Genomic DNA, 23,257 nt, shown 5'->3' on the forward strand with positions numbered 1-23,257 from the left:
GTAATGTTGAAATGACATGAAAACACAGAGCTAAGCAGAGCTTACATCCCATAGGCTGGAGGGACAGGAGCCTGTAAGGCTGGGCGATATGACTTCTAATCAATATCATCATTATTTCAAACTTTTTCTTTGATTACGATTAAATGAAAGATTTTACTTTTTAAAAATACAATTGTGAAAATAAGACGCTGTGAGCTTGTAGATTGGCTATTTTCGTTATTTGTGTACGTCAAAGTTGTATAACAAAGTGTAGCACAGGGTTATGTGGTTAATCAGACTAATCAATTTAGTCCATTATTAAAAAATATATACTTTTTCGTCCCCTGCTTCTAGAATATTCGATTAAAGGGATAGTTCACCCCAAAATGACTTTTCCCCTATCGATTAGTCACCCCATGGAGACAACGGTTTCGTTATATTTTGGGGGTTTTCTTGGTACTTACATCAGTTAAAGATACAGCTTCTGCTGCTGCTAATTCATTGAGAGGAATAGCGTTGTTCTGTCTGCTTTTCTTCTTGTACTTCCACACACACGCACAGACGACCACCAGCACCAATGATACATGTAGGACCACGGCAATGGCAACGGTGATGGAAATGCTATCATGAGAAATATATGAGTCTGTAAGAACAACAAGAAGATGACAATGTTATGAGAGCAATACAATTTACACTTAAGGCCTTTATCAGACGCTCTTATGCAGAGCGATTTACAACAAGCAAGGTAAACATAATACATCAAATGCAGAGAGACAGTGTAGTGCCTCAGTAAGGATCACAGGTAAACCAAGAACCTAGCATCAGTCTAAACAATATACTATCAAAAATAACTAGAAAATGTGCTCCTCGGAGCACAAGTCTCCGCCAGCAGACCCGTGCTATTTTAATCAAATGAAATCACCTACCCTATCTTTAACCATAGTTGTCTAGGAATGTTCTAATTTACGTAAAATAGAGCATGTTACTATATCATAGCAATTATATTATCATAACAATAAGTAATGAGATACAATAAGTAATGAGATACAACCTCTGGCAGGTGAACAGACAATAATATTAATTGTCAGAAATGTATTACTGTATTACAAAAATGTATATACTATGACGCATCTGATATATAGCAATTATATTATCATAGCAATAACTAATGAGATACAGTAGGGTAAAATATATATCTTTTAGTTAAACAAAAAGTTCTTTCTTAAAAGGTGAATGTTAAAGAAATATTTATTCTCACTTTATTCTTAATAAAATGTTCTAGGTTAGGTTAGGTCTAGGTTAGATGGCACATTGACTGCATTACCATGGATTGCCTTTTGTCTGCCTCTTGGCAAGCCAACAAGTTTCATGAAGGCAATACGTTGACTTATCAACCTTTCTTCTAACGGGTGCAAGTCCTGCAGTTCTCGGGGTATGGGGTCGAGTAATAAGTTGTTAGCCCAAGCCTGTGTAGGGAGTTTCCCAAGTTTAATGGACCGATGACACGTGTGGCACATCCAAGTGTTGTTTTGCTTGATTGCAGTTGGGTCTTTGTCTAGGAGACTTACAATATCTATCGTTCCTGTATACTTTCCAGGTTTAAACTCTGCCACTGATTCTCTGTAGAGCATTCGTTCACAGGAACCACAGACATAATTGGGTCCACTATCTGACATCATCTTTAAGAATGCGAGAGCAGCTTCATCAACTTCTAGTTCTTGTGATCTGTACCGTCTCTTCTTACTGGTGTTATGTGCTTGTTGATGTTCTCTTTCATTACTTGAATACTTTGACCACTTCCTTTTTTTCCTTTCGATGTTCTCTACAGACTCTTCTACTTTTTCTTCCAGAGATTGTAGCAATCTTTGCTGTGTCATATTGTCAGCATTCATGGCTAGTCTTCGTCTTTTATCATTTAGCGATTCTTTGTCTCTGATTAATTTCATTCTTTCTCTATGTTTCTTAGCTCTGTTTAATTGCATTCCTTCTCTCTGTTTTTGGCCTTTGGCCTTCTGCGCCTTTGCGTCTTCATCAGGTTTCAGATGCTCATTTGCTGATTCTTTAGTTTGCATAATGGGAGTTACATTGTGTGATCTCAGCCTCCTATTTATATATTTATATTACATATTGTGATGTCACGTAAAACTGACCAATGAAGAGTTCTTTCCAGCAGAGCTGCTGTTTCTGGATGGCACCTGTTGATCTTTAGGTCCCCGTTTGACCAACTTGGAGGACGGGGGCAACTTCTCACTGGCTCCTCTTCCTCAGCTGACGATTCTTCCTCTGAGGAGGAGGACGAATCGGAGGAAGAGGAGGAGTCCTCCTCCTTCACAGGGGCAACTGTGGAGGAGACTGCCTGATGTCCCTGTTGTAGATGAGTATGCTTTCTTAGCTTTGGCCTTCTGCGCCTTTGCTTGACCAATGTTAGGTGTTCTCAGAGGGACACACACACGCACGGACGGGTGATTTGGACTGGAAGGTACCGTTCCAATCAAGACTGATTGATCCTGTCTTACCTCACTTCAAGAAACGTAAACGGCTTTTTGAAGTGACACACCTATTTATAGAATTGTATTTCGTCATGCGTCCCTCTAGCCAATCAAAGGCATTGGTGTCAACATATTGACACGTGTCACGTGGAGCTTGACCAGTGTTAGCTTGGCTAGGGGCCATGCTCACACACGGCGGGACGAAGCGAAAACAGACACGGGACGGACAGAGCGCTGCTTGGGACGACAGCTTGGACAGAACCAGTCTCCTTCCGGGACAGACTTCAGTCTGGGTCTCAAACACTGCAAATGATGTCCTCGGTCACATCCGTCACACAGTAACATAGTCTCTGCGTCTCCTTTCCGTCTGCACAGTTTACAGCGAGCGTTGAGGAGAGACTTTGCCCAAATGATGCTCTTTTCCAAAGTGGACAGATGGACAAACACTTGGGAAAGACTGGAGCAGGACTGCAGAGATTCTCTCCAACGTTCCAAAACCATCTTACCACTGGCACTGCCATTGTCACTGTTACGAACATTCGGGGCATACTCGCCTATCCCCATAAATGGAGACAAAGTCTGACAGTATAGAATAGCTAGGAAAGGAGATTCCTAAAACCTACCTAGCTCTGACATCAGAACACTCCTTCTAGAAACCCCATATACGGAGATAACCGGAACCATCCAGGACTGACATCATAGTCCCCGGTTTGGGCATGACAGACATAGCCAGCTCCATATGTGGGAATGCCGGACACCACCTGACATCACCGCCGTGATGTCAGGAGCCACCCTCAGTGTTATAAAACAAGCCGTATGTCAGGGTTGATCTAATCTCATCATCGGCATTAGACCCAGTCTTAACCCTTCCAGAGTGAACAACATCGACCCAATCAGGAATAGCTCATCAGGCAATCCAGTGTAATCAGCGACGCTCGAGGAACATATTGCCCTACACAGAGTACCAGGACAACTGGCTGGCCGTACAAACCAGCTAGGCCTCTCAGTGGCTCTTGAGCCCGGTTCTAAACAATCAGCCGATTATAAGTATTACAATGGTCCTTCGAACCGGATAGCCGGATTCAAGACTTACTGTAGGGGACTGTAGGGGAAACATGCCAAAAGTCACAAGGAAAAGGAGACACCAGGGGCGGCGAGAGGACTCCGATCCTGCCGTTCGGACCTCAATGAGAGATCAGGCAGCATGCGACCCGATGGAGGGGGTACTGGCACCCACCACGGCAGTAGATGCCTACGTGGAGGAGCTGGTGGGGGGCCTCCGACGTGAAGGAACACAGAGAGCGCTCCAGCAGCGGATTCAACAGCAGTCCCGAGCGAGCCAAGGACTGTCAGGAGGAATGAGGAATGGGACAGACACCAGCAGTCCAGTGCCAACTAATGGTTCCTCACAGGGACTCCGGACTGGTCCCGACACACAGGGACCCATCAACCCCCCACCGGAGCCGCAGGCCGGTCCCAGCACGCAGGGACCCCCAGCTCAGATCACGAAGCACATCACCTGGCTTGAGCGGCCGTCCCCTCGGGAGACCCGTTCCAGGCAGGGTTCCAGTTCCTCCGCAACCGATCAGGGTTCGGCACGCCGGAGACGCCGCTCGAGGCCTGAACGGCAGCTCCGTAGGGAGACCCGTTCCAGGCAGAGTTCCAGTTCCTCCGCGACCGATCAGGGTTCGGCACGCCGGAGACGCCGCTCGAGGCCTGAACGGCAGCTCCGTAGGGAGACCCGTTCCAGGCAGGGTTCCAGTTCCTCCGCAACCGATCAGGGTTCGGCACGCCGGAGACGCCGCTCGAGGCCTGAACGGCAGCTCCGTAGGGAGACCCGTTCCAGGCAGAATTCCAGTTCCTCCGCGACCGATCAGGGTTCGGCACGCCGGAGACGCCGCTCGAGGCCTGAACGACGGTCCCATAGGGCGACCCGTTCAAGGCAGAGCTCATCAGCGACCGATCAGAGTTCGGCACGCAAGAGACGACACTCGAGGCCTGAACGGCAGCTCCGTAGGGAGACCCGTTCCAGGCAAAGTTCTTCTTCGACCAATCGGGGTTCGGCAAGGAGGCACCGGTCGAGAACCCCAGTTGAGCGGCGACATGGCCCTCCAGGGGAGACGCTCTATCGGGGACCAGTACCCATCATACCGGTGTTTGCCTCTCCGAACCCTAGAGAGTTCGCAAGGTTAAAAGGGGCCTTGAAGGATGCCTTCCCTCCCAACACAGGAGAACGATTCAAGTTCCGCATTCTATGCGACCATCTGAAGCTTGAAGACGCCTACTTAGTGGCGGAGTCTCACGCAGACTCATCACACCCCTACTCAAAGACTATGGCAGCCCTCGCGGAACAGTTCGGGCAGCCTCAGCAAGTGGCAATGCAGGGCATCGCTGAGCTCATACAGGGACCCACCATTCGGAATGGAGACATAGAGGCATTCCGAACATTTACTCTGAAAGTCCGAGGCCTGGTGGCTCTGTTATCAAGATCCGGGAGAGAAGGAAGAGAGGAGCTGAGATGTGCAACCTATGTCATGCAACTGTTAGATCGGCTGCCGTATGATCTAAGGGTAATATTCCAGAAGTCCGCACACAAGAACCGGATTCGGACCCCCTTTCTGCCGGACCTGGCAGAATGGCTCTTGTTTGAAATGAGGATGAGATGTAAAGGAGCACAGATAGGTGGTCACCAGGAGCAGAGCCCACAGCGCAACCGGCACAGGACGCCACGCGTCCCTAGCCCCCGACGGGCCGTTCGGCAACCGGAGGTACGCAGTCCACGCAACACTGCTCGGACACATAGGATCCGAAGTCCACAGAGAGCTACCCAGCCGTATAAGAGACCTGTAACATAATGATGAATACTACAAACCCAAAACCTGCACAGGCTCAGAGGTGGAACGAAAGCAGGAATAACAGAGCATATTGTCCATACTGTACACAGGAGAAGCACACGCTGAACTACTGTGCTGGGTTCAAGCAGTTAACAAAGGATCAGAAACAGCGCTGGATCATCGAAGCAGGGAGGTGCTGGAAATGTGGAAGACCTCACCATTGCGACCTACTCAAGAAATGCTCACAATGCAACCAAACCCATTTGGACATTCTCCATGACGTACAATCTCGAGAATGGACGAAGGAAGGACAGGGGCCTGGAGAGGATGAGCACCCGCAGGTCTAGAGACAACCGCAGGTCGAGAGACAACCAACCGCAGGTCGAGAGCCGTGACAATCAACCAACGACCAACGACGGATCACAACCTGTCACCAAGATCATGCATACCACCGATGGGTTCCTGTACGGGGCGGCAAAATATCCTCCTCATGGGGCGGCGGGACAAAATATCCTCCTCATGGGGCGGCGGGACGCATCTCTACCGCAAGTACTGTATGATGAGTCAGAAATGATGAGCAGAAGAAGATGGAGACACAGCCAAACCCTCGCCGACCAGTTCTGGAAACATTTCTTGAGGTGTTACCTATAAAACCTCCAAGTCCGGCAGAAATGGCAGATCGAGATGGCAGATCGAGATGGCAGACCGAAAGGAGGAAAGGAGGTGTGGGAAAAGGGAGAAAGAAAAAAAAGGGGGGGGAGGAATAAGAGAAGGAAGCGGATGCTAGGGAACATCCTGGAATGTTTACGTATTTCCACCGGAAATCCGTGGGGCGGCGTATGCCAGGAATGTTCTTGAAAATATTTTACGTGTTTCCACGGGAAACCCGTGGGGCGGCTGTTACGAACATTCGGGGCATACTCGCCTATCCCCATAAATGGAGACAAAGTCTGACAGTATAGAATAGCTAGGAAAGGAGATTCCTAAAACCTACCTAGCTCTGACATCAGAACACTCCTTCTAGAAACCCCATATACGGAGATAACCGGAACCATCCAGGACTGACATCATAGTCCCCGGTTTGGGCATGACAGACATAGCCAGCTCCATATGTGGGAATGCCGGACACCACCTGACATCACCGCCGTGATGTCAGGAGCCACCCTCAGTGTTATAAAACAAGCCGTATGTCAGGGTTGATCTAATCTCATCATCGGCATTAGACCCAGTCTTAACCCTTCCAGAGTGAACAACATCGACCAGGAATAGCTCATCAGGCAATCCAGTGTAATCAGCGACGCTCGAGGAACATATTGCCCTACACAGAGTACCAGGACAACTGGCTGGCCGTACAAACCAGCTAGGCCTCTCAGTGGCTCTTGAGCCCGGTTCTAAACAATCAGCCGATTATAAGTATTACAGTCACTGTCACTGGACGGGTCGTCATTTTTTCTTCCTGTTTTTACCGTTCTTCTTGTCTTTCTTGGACTCCTCGCCGCCTAGAGGAACTTGGAGGAACCTGCGTTCGATTTCCTGTTCTATCTGAAACAGGGCATGAGCAAGGCAGTGGACGGTACTGTTCACTGGCTGAGAGTCATCCACCTCCATCTCCTCTCCACCATTCATCTCTCCGTTCTTTCTGCCATCAGCAGCCAGTAGTTCATATTGTCCTCTCTCCAATGCTGATCTCCATGTCTCTCTCTCCGTTATCTTCAGCGTTTCCAGATTTCCTTCGTAGATTCTTTCCTCAATGTCCAACAGCATATCTCTGAGTCGGCTCTCCACGAAACTCTCAGCTGTAGCAAGGGATTCTGGGGCCTTGGTTTTATAATTATATTTGACAGCAGCAGTGTTGTTCAGTATCTGTGTGATTCTGTCTTTCTCCTGGTGTAGCGTCTCCTTGAGGCTGCTCTCTCTGTGACCTTGCAGGTTCAATGCCTCCATCAGCTGCTCCACCTCCTCCTCCGAGCTGTAGAAGGCCCATTGGTTGGGGCGTATGACTGGCAGGCAACTGGCAGGGATACAGGTGGGGCTATGTATGGTGTCCATCTGTGTGTCCTGCTGTCCTTCATCCTCCATCTGTTCATCCTGTAGAGATGCAGGGTGGGGTTCCAGCATGTCCTCCGTCAGCCCAAAGTAATCATCCTCCACAAACAGAGCACAGGTGGAAGGGAAAAAACAGTATTGTTTGTAGATTCTGTCTCTGCCCAGAGGAACGAGCGACGTACGACGGAAAGCCTTCTGGATACGATTCTTCTTCTTCTTGAACCTTCTGCTGTTCCTCCTCCAGCTCTTCAGCTGTGAGGCTGACAGGGGCAACTGTGGAGGAGACTGCCTGATGTCCCTGTTGTAGATGAGTATGCTTTCTTAGCTTTGGCCTTCTGCGCCTTTGCTTGACCAATGTTAGGTGTTCTCAGAGGGACACACACACGCACGGACGGGTGATTTGGACTGGAAGGTACTGTTCCAATCAAGACTGATTGATCCTGTCTTACCTCACTTCAAAAAGTAGATGCTTTTTGAAGTGACACACCTATTTATAGAATTTTATTTCGTCATGCGTCCCTCTAGCCAATCAAAGGCATTGGTGTCAACATATTGACACGTGTCACGTGGAGCTTGACCAATGTTAGCTTGGCTAACAATGTTTGCTCACACACGGCGAGACGAAGCGAAAACATATTCTCCACCTACGGCGGAGACAATAATCTGTACACTGAAACTACCTAAACAATTAACCTATCTGTCTAAATAACATGGAAGAAGAGCCAAGTGTGAGGGACATGATGTTAGCCACTTAAAGGCATAGTTCACCCCCAAAATGCCTTTTTTTCCTATCGATTAGTCACCCCATGGAGACTTGAATTCATGGATATTTTTTAGTTTTTGTCGCATTCCTAAGCCAATAATTTGATGACCGGCAGCAGTTCCGGTAGGAGACACTAAGAGTTTCCTTTGTATCTCCTACCGTAACCGCTGCCTACCGGTCCGCTGGTCATCAAATTATTGGCTTATGAATGAGACAAAAACTAAAAATATCCATGAATTCAAGTCTCCATGGGGTGAATAATTGATAATAGATTTTTTGGGTGAACTATCCCTTTAAGCCAGACATCATGTACGTAGGACAAACAGCTATTTTGGAAAGTTTTTTAAAACGTATTAAACAATGCAAAAAAGCTGAGAACCACTGCCCACTGAGCCTAAGCCACCTATAAGGCCATGATGTGTAGCAGCATCACTCACCATCACCTTCGACGTCCAGCTGCACCCGCAGAGCCAGGCGGCCCTGCTGGTCACTGATCTCAAAGTGACCGGCGTCAGACGGCTGGACGTCCTTGATCCTGACCTGCAGCAGTCTGGTTGTGGTGTGCCTCGACATTCTGCCATCGAAAACCCTCTCCCATTCATCCACCAGCCAGCCGTCCTTCATCAACGGCACCTCCCAGCCTCCAGTTGGGGTGTAGCTCATGTCCAACACGTTAGGGTCCACTTCAAATCTGATTTCAAACTCCTCGCCCTGAAATTTGTCAAAATATAGGTGCAGCGCTGTATACGAGACAGAAGAGATTATGCGTAAAATTTACCCATTTCACTGTGGAAGAAAAGTCAAGATGAAAAGCAAGAATCTCAGAGAATTAACCCGTTAAGACCGGGAAGTCGGGAACGCATCTGTGTCATTTTAAGATTTCTTTGGCTATTTAAAAATAGCAGATATACAAGCTCATAGCGCGGCACAGAGGGCAAATCTTTGAATATATATATATTTTAAAGCGAACATTTTTAACTCAAATCTTTGTTTCTGGGGATTCCTAAAACATTTTTGAAAAAAATATTATAATATAAGTGGCTCTCAAACTTTTTTCATGTCAAGGACCCCCAAAAAGATATGTATTTGGCTGAAAATATGTTGTCAAAATAAATGTCAAAATATGTTGTTCCAGGGATCCCCCAGAAGCATAGATTTGAGTTAAAATGTTTGCTTTAAAGAAAAAACATATATATATATTAAAAAATTTGCACAAATCTTCACGATTTTTCTAAAATAGCAGATCTACAAGCTCGTAGCGTGGCACTCGGTGCCGCGCTACGAGCTTGTAGATCTGCTACTTTTGAATAGCCAACGAAATCTATTAATCTAAAAATGACACAGATGCTTTCCTTAATGGTTTAAGTTCCTTACACTATTTATTTTGTACGATTATTTCACATCTTGAAAACAAATGGTAACATTTTGAATATGTTTTTAAACAACAAACACAAATCTTGTATGGGGGTCCCTGGCACCAATATTTACAGATGGGGGTCCGTGGCCAAACACAAATTAATTTAGGGGGTCCTTGAGAACCACTGGTCAATTCATCACACTCTAACAAAATATGAATAAAAGGACCGTTATTTGTTATTGCATCCTAACCTTTAACTATCATCTGTCTTCTGTAGAGAAAATCCAGCTTCTTGTCCCTGAAGGTGTAGTAGCCACTGTGTTCATGCGTGATGCGCTCTATCATCCACTTGTTGTTTTCTTTGTCCACCAGCCTTCCCCTGCGTTCCCCAGCGGCTTTTCGGTTGCCCCTGCGTCCCCCAGCGGCTTGTGGGAGTGTGCCGGTGCGATTCCACAGTAGCACCGCTGGCTCATCTGAGTGCCATTGTGGGGTGAATTCCAGGCTGTACGCACCTGAGCGCACGGAGAAGTTGTAGGTGTCTCCATAAACTACTTCTACTTCCACTTTATTTGTACAATCTAGACACACACACACACACACACACACACACACACACACACACCGAGAGGGGGAAAAACGTGATTGGTACACAAAATATGAAAGGCAGCAGAGTTTGAGGTAAATTAATTTAACTTGATTCCAAATATTGGTAATTAATATTTACAATTTGAGTCCTTACCTGCATTCCACTGATGCAAGTAACTGTATGGACTGTACGGAAGTGGTAAATATCAAATGTTTATAAAGTGTCTCATCAGATTGTAGATGTACTATTAGTGGCACTTTTTGACAAAAGGGCTTAAAAGGATCCTTGGCTTATAAGCCTTATATGCCTTAATACATTATAATTGCCCTCTATAACAAAAATGTAAAACTGGCACAGTTAGATGACCTTGTATGTATGAAATATTGACAAAGTAAGGGCCATTAACTCTCTCAGTGCCAATGAAAAAAAAAAAATGATTGCAAACTTTGCCAACTTTTTTTTTTTTTTTTTCAAAGTAAAAAAAAAGTGCTTAGGAAGCGAGATACAGCCTTTTTCAGTTATAGGTTAAACAAAGAGTGGATGGAGCTGCAAATCTTCAGATAATGATATCTTGGGTTCTGAACACTTTTTTTTCTCGTTCTGGCACTGAGGGTATAACCCTAAAACTCGGGATAACTCGGGGTCTGGCACTGAGAGAGTTAAGGGCCTTTTCTCTTATTTCATTTAGTTTTCGTCAGTTTTGTAAGCTCACACTACAGTTTCAGTTAGTTACTGTTTTTGCGTAAAGCCTCGTTTTCATTTTTATTTCAGTTAACTAAAATGTTGTTTTATTATTCTAGTTTTTGTAATTCTGTTTCTGTTTTTAGTTATATCCCTGGATTGAGGTGTCCAGCAGTCTCACCTCTGACCACCAATGTCAGGACGTCGGTCAAGACGCCGTCCAACAGGAACGAAAACTCTCCGGCGTCTTTCTCAGTCACCTTGCGTACGGTGAAAATATCATCAGAGAACACGTAGTGTGGGTCCAACACCTGCAGGGGGCACAACACAAACACATGAATAAATACATACATAGTCAGAGATTAAATGAAATGTGATATTCTGTTCTTGTAATCAGTTCTAATTCAAGTCAGATCTTAGGGGGGGGGGGGGGGGGGGGGGGGAGTCATAGGTGGCAGCAACAAGGTAGACAGTTATATACAGAGGTGAGCATGGGCTGTGCTCTCAATAAACCAATGGTGGATGGCCCTCTGTTTAGTGGTAATTACCTAGTACTGCATGTCACAGTCTCAAGGTTGCGCGTATCAGTAGTGATTAGGCTTAGTTCTGGGCATGTGGACCATTTAGCATATTACAAGATATAGAAAATAGTCTACACATATAATGCCTTGTTAAGGTTGGTTTAGAAACAGTGTACAAGTAGAAAGAGGGGCCAAGCAAAATTAGGCCAATGCAAAAACATTTTGAATACATTTTGACTAAATAATAATTCACAAGAAAGATAATTGACAAAAAAGAGAAAAGGGGAACACTCTCAAGAGTACAGAGCACACAAAAGCAATGTCAGGAAACCTCAGGGACCGTCTATAGAAAGCATGAAAGGCTCAGTTCTTCATTTAGACCATTGGGTTCTAGGGTGTCAAGGTTATGGATCCATAATGCTTCTCTGCGAAGCAGTTTGTTAATTATGTCTCCACCCCGTGATGGGACTGAAATTTTTTCTATTCCCCAGAATTTCAGGGATGCTGGAGAGCCATGATTTGCTGATTTATAATGCCTGGCCATGGCATATTCTGGGTTGTTAGTGCGAATAGCAGTTTTGTGCTCGCCTATACGGAGTTTAAGTGGTCTCTTGGTTTGACCAATATATGCCAGTCCACAGGGACACTTGAGCATATATACCACATGGGTTGAGTTACAATTTATAAATGAGGATATTTTGTATTTTTTACCTGTACGTGGATGGGTAAAGAATTTAGCATTAGATGAATTAGAGCATTGGGCGCAGTTGCACTTTACTGAAGAACAAGGTGCAAGTATTATTCTTCCACAGTCTCTTTTTAAAGATTTTATTCAACCAACAGTGTCATGTACACCTACTCTCACAAGAGACCTTGAAGATGCAAAAAAGACTGAAGCCAGATTCCTCTGGCATTCTATTACACTCTCAGAGTATTGGCGTGAAAAGCGGATTCCTCGCGGACTCCGCTTACACAAAACCCCGTCCTTTGGGATGGATGACATACATTTTGTACAGCAATGGGAACAGATTCTGAACAAATGTTCAATGGACCTTATGCTTTTAGTTATTCAAAAAAACAAAGCAGAGAGAGATAAAGTGATAGCAAACATTACAAACATTGAGAATGAAATTAAAGCCAAAGTGGACCCGGACACCTACAATGATATAACGAATAACATCACTACCACCGTGTCGGAGTTTGTGAAAGACCTTCAAGCCTACAAGATGGACAAATACAAGCGTGACATCAAAGACTACGAGGTGGGAACCATATACGACTGGCATGGCAAAAGAAAAGCCTTCAAGAGCCAACGGCGCCCCCCTGCCAAAAACATGAAAGACCTGCTCTCGACAGCCAGCGAGAGGGAATCCTCCTCCGACGCTGCCAGTGACGTAACCGATGCCCATAAAAGGTCTTCCAAACCTCCTTTTCCACACGCCCGTTCTCAACACGCAAAACGAGGAGGGGTGTCAAGGATATTTGAACATTAACATTTGAAATGAAGATGTTCTTCTGCTTGGGGCTCCACCCTGCTTTAGGAATGGTTGCCTGCTAGACACCCTGTCTCCTAACAGAGACATTTGCATTCTTTTGTTTCACTTCACATGCTAAGGTGACAAATTAACAAATCTGAGGATGAGCCGAGTGATTGGTGTCCATGTGGGCCAGGAGGTGCTGTGAGAACTGTTTGAAGTCACTTGTATAAAACCTGTAACCTTTCAGTGTGTTCCTTGAGTTCATACTGCTGGCTGTTCCATACATTTCTTGTCCTGCTGAATTGTAAGTTTGAGGCTCCTTTTTGATATCAGAAATATATCACCAATTCTTCTAAAACTGTGAATTTGTCTGTGCCTTATTTTGTCTATTCTGTTTGACTGAGTTCCCATTCAGATTCTGCCTAGACATTTGGAGGTCCTTTGCCGTTGCTATTGGGCTTGGATTTTGCTGCGGCGCGGTGTTTGACTGTACAGTGGGGGGTAAGGACAATCTTTTACTGTTCAGTCAAGCACAAGCGGTAAGTTCTGGTGAAATCTGTTTGGGTAGCTGGTATAAGGCAGACTGTGGTTCAGTGGTTTTGGAGTGTGTTGGTGATGTCTTTGTTTGTACTGTTTAGTGTTAATAGACATTCAGACTGAAGGATATAGTATATCGCTTCATATTGATAGAGAGGTTTAGGTTGTGGAGAAGTTCTGACTGTTGTAGTGTAAGCATTTTCATTAGGTAGGTTGATTCAGCGTTTTGCCTTTTTGTAGTCAGACTGACGTTGTTCAGTCTCCTGGTGTTTTTGTTTGTGGTGATGCTGTCTGTTCGTTTTTATTCTTTTACCTGCTGCTAATCAAGTAAGTAGATCAGGGAATTATTCATTAATTTTGCTGCATCTATACAAGTTGAATGGTCTAAGGGGGACGTAAGTCTTGCCTTCAGTAGCTACTATAGAAAGGGAGGTTTATCCTTGCCTAAGGTCCTTTTGCTAACAAAGCAAGAAAAGCGCTGAGTGAATGAGTTGTTGTTTGTTTGTTTGTGAGTCAAAGTACATTTGTCTTTATACTTTGTGATATTTTGGAAGTTCTTTTCAGCAACACAGTGTTCTTTTAATTTTTCTTGAGGCTTGGTTTATGTCTGTTAGAGGAGGAATTTTTCAATTGCCTCCCATTTATGAACGAAACCTGCAAGAAGAAAGTCCCTTTTGTTGTCTGTAATAGAGATTGCCTTGATTTATACATATATTTTGGCAGAATTATTTGAGTTTTAATACTTTGAGTTTTAATACTTACTATAGTAAATTGAACAGCATTAATTAAATAAGACATTATATAAATAATATCGCCCAGGTTGAGTGCGTACCATAATAATAATAGTAGTAATAATATTAAATTGCATATTGAGAGCTTTAAATTTAACATGGGGGCAATACTTGCATATAAGAAGGAATATCAGGGTCCTGCAAGGATTGTGCATGACAAATTTGGAGTTAAAGGGGTTGCATTTCTGCCAAAATGGCATAAAAATTATGGTTTTCCTGAACATGGAAGCTTTAAACAGCCTGTGCTCCGATCTTTGAGGAAAAAGATGGCAAAAGAGTTTGGAGAAAAAATTGATAAAAGCAAAGGGTCTGCTTGTGCTAAATTAAATGCTAAATGGAATAAACAGCTCGATGGGTTAAAGCTATGGGAGGAGACGGCCAACTCTCGAAGGGGGGTGGGGACAAAGATGCACAAAGTTGATTGTCTAGTGACAGTAACCCCCTCTCACAGTCAGGGCTCACAGCTGGGAGCCCCACTGGTGCCTACTCCAGCATTTCCAGAGAAGCTGCCGACACCCGGCGCTGCCGCTGAGTCTCAGCTGTTGGCGCCCCCATCATATAGTAATATAATGGACCAAATTCAAGAGAGTTCTAGATTCCCATCTAAATCCGTGGCCACAAGTGGCCTGCTAGAAAGAAGCCATGTTTTTCCAGGATCTGTAGCACCTCTTGGTCAATATTCAAGCATTTCCAGATCTGGCTTATCATACCAGCCGCAGTTGTCACTGGTTGGAAGCAACATGCTTCTTCCAATGTTGGAATGCCCGGATGGCCAGGGGGGTATCCAGAGGGTTTATAGGCCTTGGAAAATAGCAGAACTTCAGGCAATAGTAAGTTCACTGCCAGACCCAAGGAGCAATGGTGTAACATTTGCCACTGCTTTTAAGAAAATGACAGCCCAATGTAGTCCGACTTCTGCAGAACTAGAGCACGTGTGTATTACTAAATTAGGTCTCCTTTGGGGGGAAGTAAAACCTGTGACGTGGAATTCGAACGCGACCTGGTCAGCTGATGGAGCGTCTCCTTATCAGACACAGTTAGCTGCCCTAGCCACTGCATTTGAGGATACATTTAAACCAGTAATTAACATGACAACGGTCTACTCATGTGTGCAGAAGCCAAATGAAACATTTGATGATTATTTCGCTAGGAAATTGCCTGTTTTTAATTCACACAGCGGTAATGCACAGCCTGTTGACATTGCAGTAGATTCGTCATGGGAAAGACAGTTCATTCAGACTCTGGTGGATGGGCTCCTCCCTGAGGTGCGAGCAGTCTTTGTGAGACATTGCATTGCATGGCAAAGTGCCAGATTGAATGATGTGAAGAAATACTGTCTGCACGCGGACACGATAATACGAGAAGAAGAAATTCTTCAACTGAAAAAGTCAAAAGCCACGGGTGATAGACTGCTAATGGCTCAATTGGAATTCTATGCTCCAGATAATGGTGGTCCGGCTGATGTGACCACATTAGATGAGTGGTTATGTTGGAACTGTCATCAGCCTGGTCATTTTGCGAGAGAATGCGACGTTGACGCCTTGTAAGCCATTTTAAGAGTTTTTGCTCTCTGAGGGACGCCTCACGAGCAAAGATTGACCGTACTAAATTGAGATGTTTTTCCTTGTCTTAATATCTTGCTTAAAGTGTTCTTCTCCAGGTTTTGAACATAAGGAAAAGGTTATGTATATATGATGTGTTGATTGTTTTATAATGTCCCCAGTTTCCTTTAGGGTTGCAGAATTTAATGCGTGGGAGGCTGACTGTTATTTTGATGTGAATTCATATTGCTATGTTATGAGTGTTTATCTTGTGTCCTTCTGTGACTAACAACTAATTACTAATATACTAATTCCTAAACTATTGGCATGCGCGTCGGAAAGTATTGTGTTGTAATTTCTTTGGTACGAGGAAGAGTGAAACTTTCTGGGCGTCCAAGCTGTGGGGGTAAGTATGTTTTAATTTTGTAACAGTTGAGTGAATTGTGCAGTTTCTGTTTAAACTTAGATTTCTATTAAATGTTTGTTTTTATCTAATGGTTTCTTCTCTCTTAGTAATATAAAGCATGGCCAGGGCTGCATCACTACATATGGTCCCAGTGCAGTTTATTATACCTGCAGAACATTTTTGGCTTGTTTTACAAGTAGTAAGAATTTAAGGTGATAGGGTTAGTTGAGTGATGTTAACAATGCTATTTTAAGTTTTCTTTTAAGGTCCGTTGGAGTGCTTGCTCTGAGAGAAGGAGATTGGACGTACTGAATACTGGTTTGGCAACTTGTGTGGTATAGTATCGGTGGTTTGCTTTTGCACGTTAAGTGTTTTTTTCTAGGAAGTGAAATAATTTTCTATATTGTGTTCAACCATATGTGGGTTTTTTAAAAACATTGTTTTCTCTTTCCTTGCAGGTGGAGCAGATGGGTTAGGTGTGAAGTGTCCATTTCTGCCTGTGGTCTGGATGTTCGTGTTGGACTCCAAACAGCTACCTGCGTTCTCCCCCAAGAATGTGGATCCACTCTTCACAGAGGAAGGCACAGAGCGCCGCGGACGTGGACGACCGTGAACCAGTGCTGGTGTGTTCTACAGCGTTTATTGGATGGCCAACGGGACATTCACTGGCTGGACCTGACCTTTTCGATGATTGCGAAGTTTTGCTCTACAATTGCTTTTTCCCTACTGCAAGAGTTGGCTGGAACAATGGACTAGGGGACCCATTTTTGGAGCTTATGTGTTTTTATTTTCTTTTGTGATCTGTAACTGTATTTTGTTAATTTTTCTGTTCATGAATGGACTTTTTCCCTATGCATTTTTGTTTTGATGAACTTCTACATGTCGTTGGCCGGAAGGGTGGTCGTGGCTAATTGAGCTGGGCTGGATAGGAATTTTCCTGTGACGTTGAATATGGGTTTTTCGCCTATTCCTGCGATATGTTGCTATGAGTTATGTTGTGTAAAGGTATTTTAAATGTTAAAATGGGGGAAATGTCAAGGATATTTGAACATTAACATTTGAAATGAAGATGTTCTTCTGCTTGGGGCTCCACCCTGCTTTAGGAATGGTTGCCTGCTAGACACCCTGTCTCCTAACAGAGACATTTGCATTCTTTTGTTTCACTTCACATGCTAAGGTGACAAATTAACAAATCTGAGGATGAGCCGAGTGATTGGTGTCCATGTGGGCCAGGAGGTGCTGTGAGAACTGTTTGAAGTCACTTGTATAAAACCTGTAACCTTTCAGTGTGTTCCTTGAGTTCATACTGCTGGCTGTTCCATACATTTCTTGTCCTGCTGAATTGTAAGTTTGAGGCTCCTTTTTGATATCAGAAATATATCACCAATTCTTCTAAAACTGTGAATTTGTCTGTGCCTTATTTTGTCTATTCTGTTTGACTGAGTTCCCATTCAGATTCTGCCTAGACAGGGGCACGCGCACGCTCTCCACGCAACAGGAGACTGTGATCAATCTATCCGACCACAGCCTCACAGATCAAGAAAAGACTGTTCTTAGTAAAGGACTCACCTTTGCTCCTACAAACACTGTTGACCATTTTACTCTCAAGGTAGATACCTTTAAGTTTCTCCGTATATTACACTTGAAACATTTCTTCTCCAGACCTAATGCTTTTTATAGCAATAGTGTCAGTAGCTGTAATCCCAATGTAAATGAATCTGTACCTGAGATTGTCAGAGAACCCACCCCTTTTAAAAAGAAGTCATCTTTCCTTCCCACATATAATCTTAGTCCTTCCATTTTAACTTTTGGTCAATTGGTAGAACATGACCTGGCTAAAATGTGCCTAAAAATTAAAGGTAAACCCAACATGACCAAAACTGAAACGGAAGCCATACATGACCTTGAAGTAAGAAATGACATCATTATACGCCCAGCCGATAAAGGTGGCGCAGTAGTAGTCATGAGTTTGGATAAATACAACTTGGGTATTTTAGGTCAGCTCGCTGACACCAACCAATACACCCCTCTACCCTCAAACCCCACTGCAAAAGTCAAAACTAAGATTGATGGTTTTATTGATGCGTCTCTTAAGAGAGGCTTTATCACAGACAAGGAAAAGACATTTTTGATCAAAGATCACCCTGTGTGCCCAGTAATTTATGGTGTTCCTAAAATTCACAAAACCCTAGAGAACCCCCCCCCCCCCTCCGCCCCATTGTGTCCTCCATAGGCAGTCTCACTGAGCCCTTGTCTCAATATGTTGATCATTTTTTGAGAAAACATGTGTTAAATTTGCCTTCATATCTTGGGGACACCACTGACGTTCTGAATCTGGTTCATAATTTGAAATGTGAACATGCTGATACCATCTTAGCTTCACTCGATGTAACGAGTCTGTATACATGCATACCGCATGATGTGGGTTTAGAAGCCATCTCCCACTATTTAGATACACGCCCGGCACACATCATGCCCCCCTCAGCTTTCTTGACTGAAGTCGCTGAGATTATTTTGTCTAACAACTTCTTCAAGTACTCTGCTGGTAATTTTTATTTGCAATGCCAGGGGACTGCTATGGGTACAGTGCTTTTGCCCCGTCATATGCCTGTCTGGTTATGGGTTTCTGGGAAGAACGATTTATACACAATCCTGTAAATAACACATTTCTCCCTAAAATAGCTCTTTGGCGCCGGTACATTGATGATGTGCTCTTGATCTGGAAGGGCACCGTAGATGAGCTGCAAGCGTTCCTCCTGTATGTAAACTCCACCACTAGGTACTTCACTTTTACCTTGGAGTTTAACAATAATGAAATACATTTTCTAGACCTCACCATCTTTAAAAGTACTGATGGTTTGTTTGACACCACTATCTACCGTAAACCACTCAGTAGGAATACTTTACTAAGAGCGAATAGCAACCATTCTAAACAACTCATTCGGAATATTCCTATTGGCCAATATCTGCGCCTTAGGCGCAACTGCAGCTCCACCACAGACTTTGAATCAAAAGCTACAGAGCTCACTAACCGCTTCACAGAAAGAGGTTATAATCCAGTGGACCTAGACGCAGCATATAACAGAGCCCTACATACAGACAGAACGTCCCTACTAATAAAAAAACCTAAACAGACACCCACTCGGCTCTGTTTCTCAACACAATATTCTCCAGCGGCAGGGCTAATTAAGAATGCTTTCCTAAAACATTGGCACGTTTTAAAAAGTGATCCCAAACTTGTTAACATGTGTAATGATCCTCCTCTCTTTTCTTTCAGACGCTCCCTCAGAGACCGTCTTGTCCACTCGGACATGAATACACCCTCCCCCCCCACTTGGCTCCCTAATCCCCCACAGGGTTTCTATAAATGTGGCAACTGCGCCCAATGCTCTAATTCATCTAATGCTAAATTCTTTACCCATCCACGTACAGGTAAAAAATACAAAATATCCTCATTTATAAATTGTAACTCAACCCATGTGGCATATATGCTCAAGTGTCCCTGTGGACTGGCATATATTGGTCAAACCAAGAGACCACTTAAACTCTGTATAGGCGAGCACTAGAGATGCGCGGATGGCCTCTCATGGTCATCCGAATCCGCATGTACAAATTAATTATCCATCCGTTATCCAACCGCAATAATTATATTATCCAATTTTAATATCCGCATCAACCGTTTTTCCCGTATGTCAAAATATTATTATTTTCTGGTATTCCCCGTTAGTTTTAGTATTAGTTGTGCGATGAGATCACAAAATGCATTGATTTAGCCTATGGAATGTCGGTGCGTCTTTTTTCTTTTTTTTAAACCGGTGCTGCGCTGAACATACAGAGCGCAATGCTCTGCTGCGCTGAACATACAGACTCTGTGCGGCATCCAACATACAGAGCGCACTGCTCTTCAGCGCAGCACAGCAGCACCGGTTAAAAAAAAAGAAAAAAGACGCACCGACATTCCATAGGCTAAATCAATGCATTTTGTGATCGCATCGCACAGAGGCTGCTCTACACACTCACACAGACACAAGCACGCAGAGATTTAGCTATTTTATGGATAGATGTATTAGATGTCATTAATTTATTTACCGCAATATTTCACCCGCGGTTTATCCGATATTAATTAATAATTATATTTGATTGACCCAAATCCACCCAAACTGCGGTTAACTGCGGCAACCGCGGCTAAAACCGCGATCCGCGCATCTCTAGCGAGCACAAAACTGCTATTCGCACTAACAACCCAGAATATGCCATGGCCAGGCATTATAAATCAGCAAATCATGGCTCTCCAGCATCCCTGAAATTCTGGGGAATAGAAAAAAATTCAGTCCCATCACGGGGTGGAGACATAATAACAAACTGCTGGTTTCCTGACATTGCTTTTGTGTGCTCTGTACTCTTGAGAGTGTTCCCCTTTTCTCTTTTTTGTCAATTATCTTTTTTGTGAATTATTATTTAGTCAAAATGTATTCAAAATGTTTTTGCATTGGCCTAATTTTGCTTGGCCCCTCTTTCTACTTGTACACTGTTTCTAAACCAACCTTAACAAGGCATTATATGTGTAGACTATTTTCTATATCTTGTAATATGCTAAATGGTCCACATGCCCAGAACTAAGCCTAATCACTACTGATAGGCGCAACCTTGAGACTGTGACATGCAGTACTAGGTAATTACCACTAAACAGAGGGCCATCCACCATTGGTTTATTGAGAGCACAGCCCATGCTCACCTCTGTATATAACTGTCTACCTTGTTGCTGCCACCTATGACTCTGAGGAAGGTCGAAAGACCGAAACGTCAGTCTATCTGTTTTACCTGCACCGAAATAAATGAAAAGGTCTAATAATTATTATTATTATCTTAGGATCTGTCTTCATAAACGTAGGTTGTGCACCAAATGCAACAACAACTAGGAGGGCTGGCCCCACAATTCTCTCGCAATGTTTGAAAGCCAATCGTTGCCGATCGGATATGAATCTGACAAATCAGAAGTGTTGCTCACCACTCCGTTTTTAGACACTTGTATCCTTTGGCTGCCAGGTCGACTTGGAGTGAAGAACATGTTCAGATTGTGGGGTTTGCCATGTCCCATGTCCGACCACTCTGTGGTAGAAGTATCGCCATAGCATGGAAGTCTTCTTATTCCATATGAGACTTAGAAAGAAGAGACATGTCAAAGGTCAGATAATCGATTCAACTACCGGAACATAACAGGTAAAAGGACAGATTGATTAAACTACCAGAATATAACAGGGGTGGGGATGACAGTACTCTTCAGGAGAAATAAACAAAAAACAAAAAAATAACCTACCTACCACAAATCCCCCCCACCACCACCACCACCATTCACTCATCACCGAGGGTGGGCTGCCAGTGCTAAACTTAAATAATTTTGTTTTTACTTTCTTCAGTATTTACAATTGTCAATACTTTTACTTCTCCACTACATCTCAAAGGTAAATAGTGTTTACTTTTTACCCCACTACAATTATTTGACAACTTTAGTTAATAGTTACTTAGTTACATTTTGATGATTATTATAAAATATGCATGAACCACTTCAGCCCTATGCATTCTTAGGCTATTTGAAAAAAAAAAACATCTATATCCTATACATTTGGAAACTTGTGAAATTTGACATTCTGCAAAATCTGTACTTTTACTTTCAGTACTTTAAGTACATTTTAATCCGAATACTTTTGTACTTTTCCTCAACTAGTCCTGGAACATGACTGTCATATCATGACAGTCATGGATGAACTTCAACCTGGTGTTTGCACTTTCTCCCTTTTTGGTCCGTACATCTACATAAACGTTCAAATTTCAAATATAAAGTGCTTATCCCATGGCCACGGATGTTACAATTATGTACGGGCCCTCAGAAGTATCCATATCTTCCGTGTTGTTCAATAAAAAACATTTAAATCCGGTCGGTGGCTATTATCTCCGTATTTATACGCTTTCAACTACGCGACCCTATCGGTTGGAAGGTGTATTGCACTCTGATATACATTATAACTCTATGAGAAAATGGCCACCGATCGGATTAAAATGCTTTTTATTGAACAATACGGAACATACGGGAACTTCTGAGGACCCGTACAAAATTGTAACATCCGTGGCCATGAGGCAAGCACTTCATATTTGAAATTTGCACGTTTATGTAGATGTACGGGCCGTAAACGGAGAAAGTACAAACACCAGGTTGAAGTTCATACATGACCGTCATGACAGACGACCGTCGTGTGATCCATGGCTAACAACTGTCCTCGTTTGACCTGTGTTGCGTCCTCCTCCTGTATCCATGTTTCTATTATATGTATTTGGACTGCAGAATAATTAGTTAAGAAAGTTCAGAATTACTCGTTACAATTAGCAAGCGAAATAAATGGATTTTGGATCTTTATGTAGATGAAAAGACATGCATGAGTCACTTAAACTTACCAGCAAAATAACTCGGAACCACGAGCAATACATAGAACAAACTGAACATTGTACTGTATAACTGTTGCTGTAACAGAGACTGGAGACGAGCTCCACTGACTGATGTTTTTAAAACTAAGTTAATTTCATTTTAAAAAACAAAAACCCAACCAAAACATTTTCAGGCAGAAAAACAACAAACAAACCTCCACCCATAGAGCCCCGCCCACTTCCTTTCGGTCTGAGCCAGAGCAGAGCCAAGCCGTGGTAGACTGGGATCAGCTGATCCGGTGTGGGTCTAGAGACAGGATACGGAAACACTTCTTGCTTTCTTGTGGTCATGAAAATGACCGGATACCGTAGGCGGGCTTTGTGGACCGGATCACACTGGTTGATTCACAATAGAAACCAGGCAGTGTTGCCATGTCCACTTATTATAAGCGACTTTGGGCTTACTTTTCCGTGAAGTTCCTTGTAAAGAATACAAGTCAAGACATGTGGGCACTACACTTAGGGCATCTGGGCACCTGGGCACCATATCTTTGGGATGAGAGGTGGGCACCAGGACAACTGGGCACCAAAAAAACATATCATTTGATGCCAATACTTTTGTACTGTTACTCAATTACGTTTTGATGAGCAAACTTTTACTTGTAACAGATTATTTCTACTTTGCAGTATTGATACTTTTACTTATAAGTAAAAAGATGAAGAATTTTTCCGCCACTGATCAACACATGTGTAACACGGTGTAATAAAATCCTCTGGTCGGACATCGCATGTAGTGTCTGCTGATGGACACTAGATGGCGTCCACTCA

At 43.6% G+C, this 23,257-nt stretch overlaps 1 protein-coding gene across 2 annotated transcripts in view; it reads right to left on the minus strand.

The window, feature by feature from the left end:
• Nucleotides 1-22,653, minus strand: part of LOC308077681 (uncharacterized protein) — a 29,320-nt gene extending 6,667 nt beyond the window's left edge. For both annotated transcript variants that reach the window (XM_080418539.1, XM_080418538.1), the window contains exons 1-6: nt 22,460-22,653; nt 21,018-21,169; nt 10,917-11,046; nt 9,720-10,046; nt 8,549-8,851; nt 444-622 (exon numbers count right to left, since the gene is read on the minus strand). In XM_080418539.1, coding sequence (XP_080274665.1) covers nt 444-622; nt 8,549-8,851; nt 9,720-10,046; nt 10,917-11,046; nt 21,018-21,169; nt 22,460-22,508 — 1,140 coding nt within the window. In that variant the 5' untranslated portion in view covers nt 22,509-22,653. The remainder of the gene's footprint in view (nt 1-443; nt 623-8,548; nt 8,852-9,719; nt 10,047-10,916; nt 11,047-21,017; nt 21,170-22,459) is intronic.
• Between the last annotated feature and the right edge of the window lie 604 nt (nt 22,654-23,257).

This window comes from Gymnoscopelus braueri (assembly GCF_963280865.1).
Source record: "Gymnoscopelus braueri genome assembly, chromosome: 21".
In the NCBI taxonomy this organism is placed as follows: domain Eukaryota; kingdom Metazoa; phylum Chordata; class Actinopteri; order Myctophiformes; family Myctophidae; genus Gymnoscopelus; species Gymnoscopelus braueri.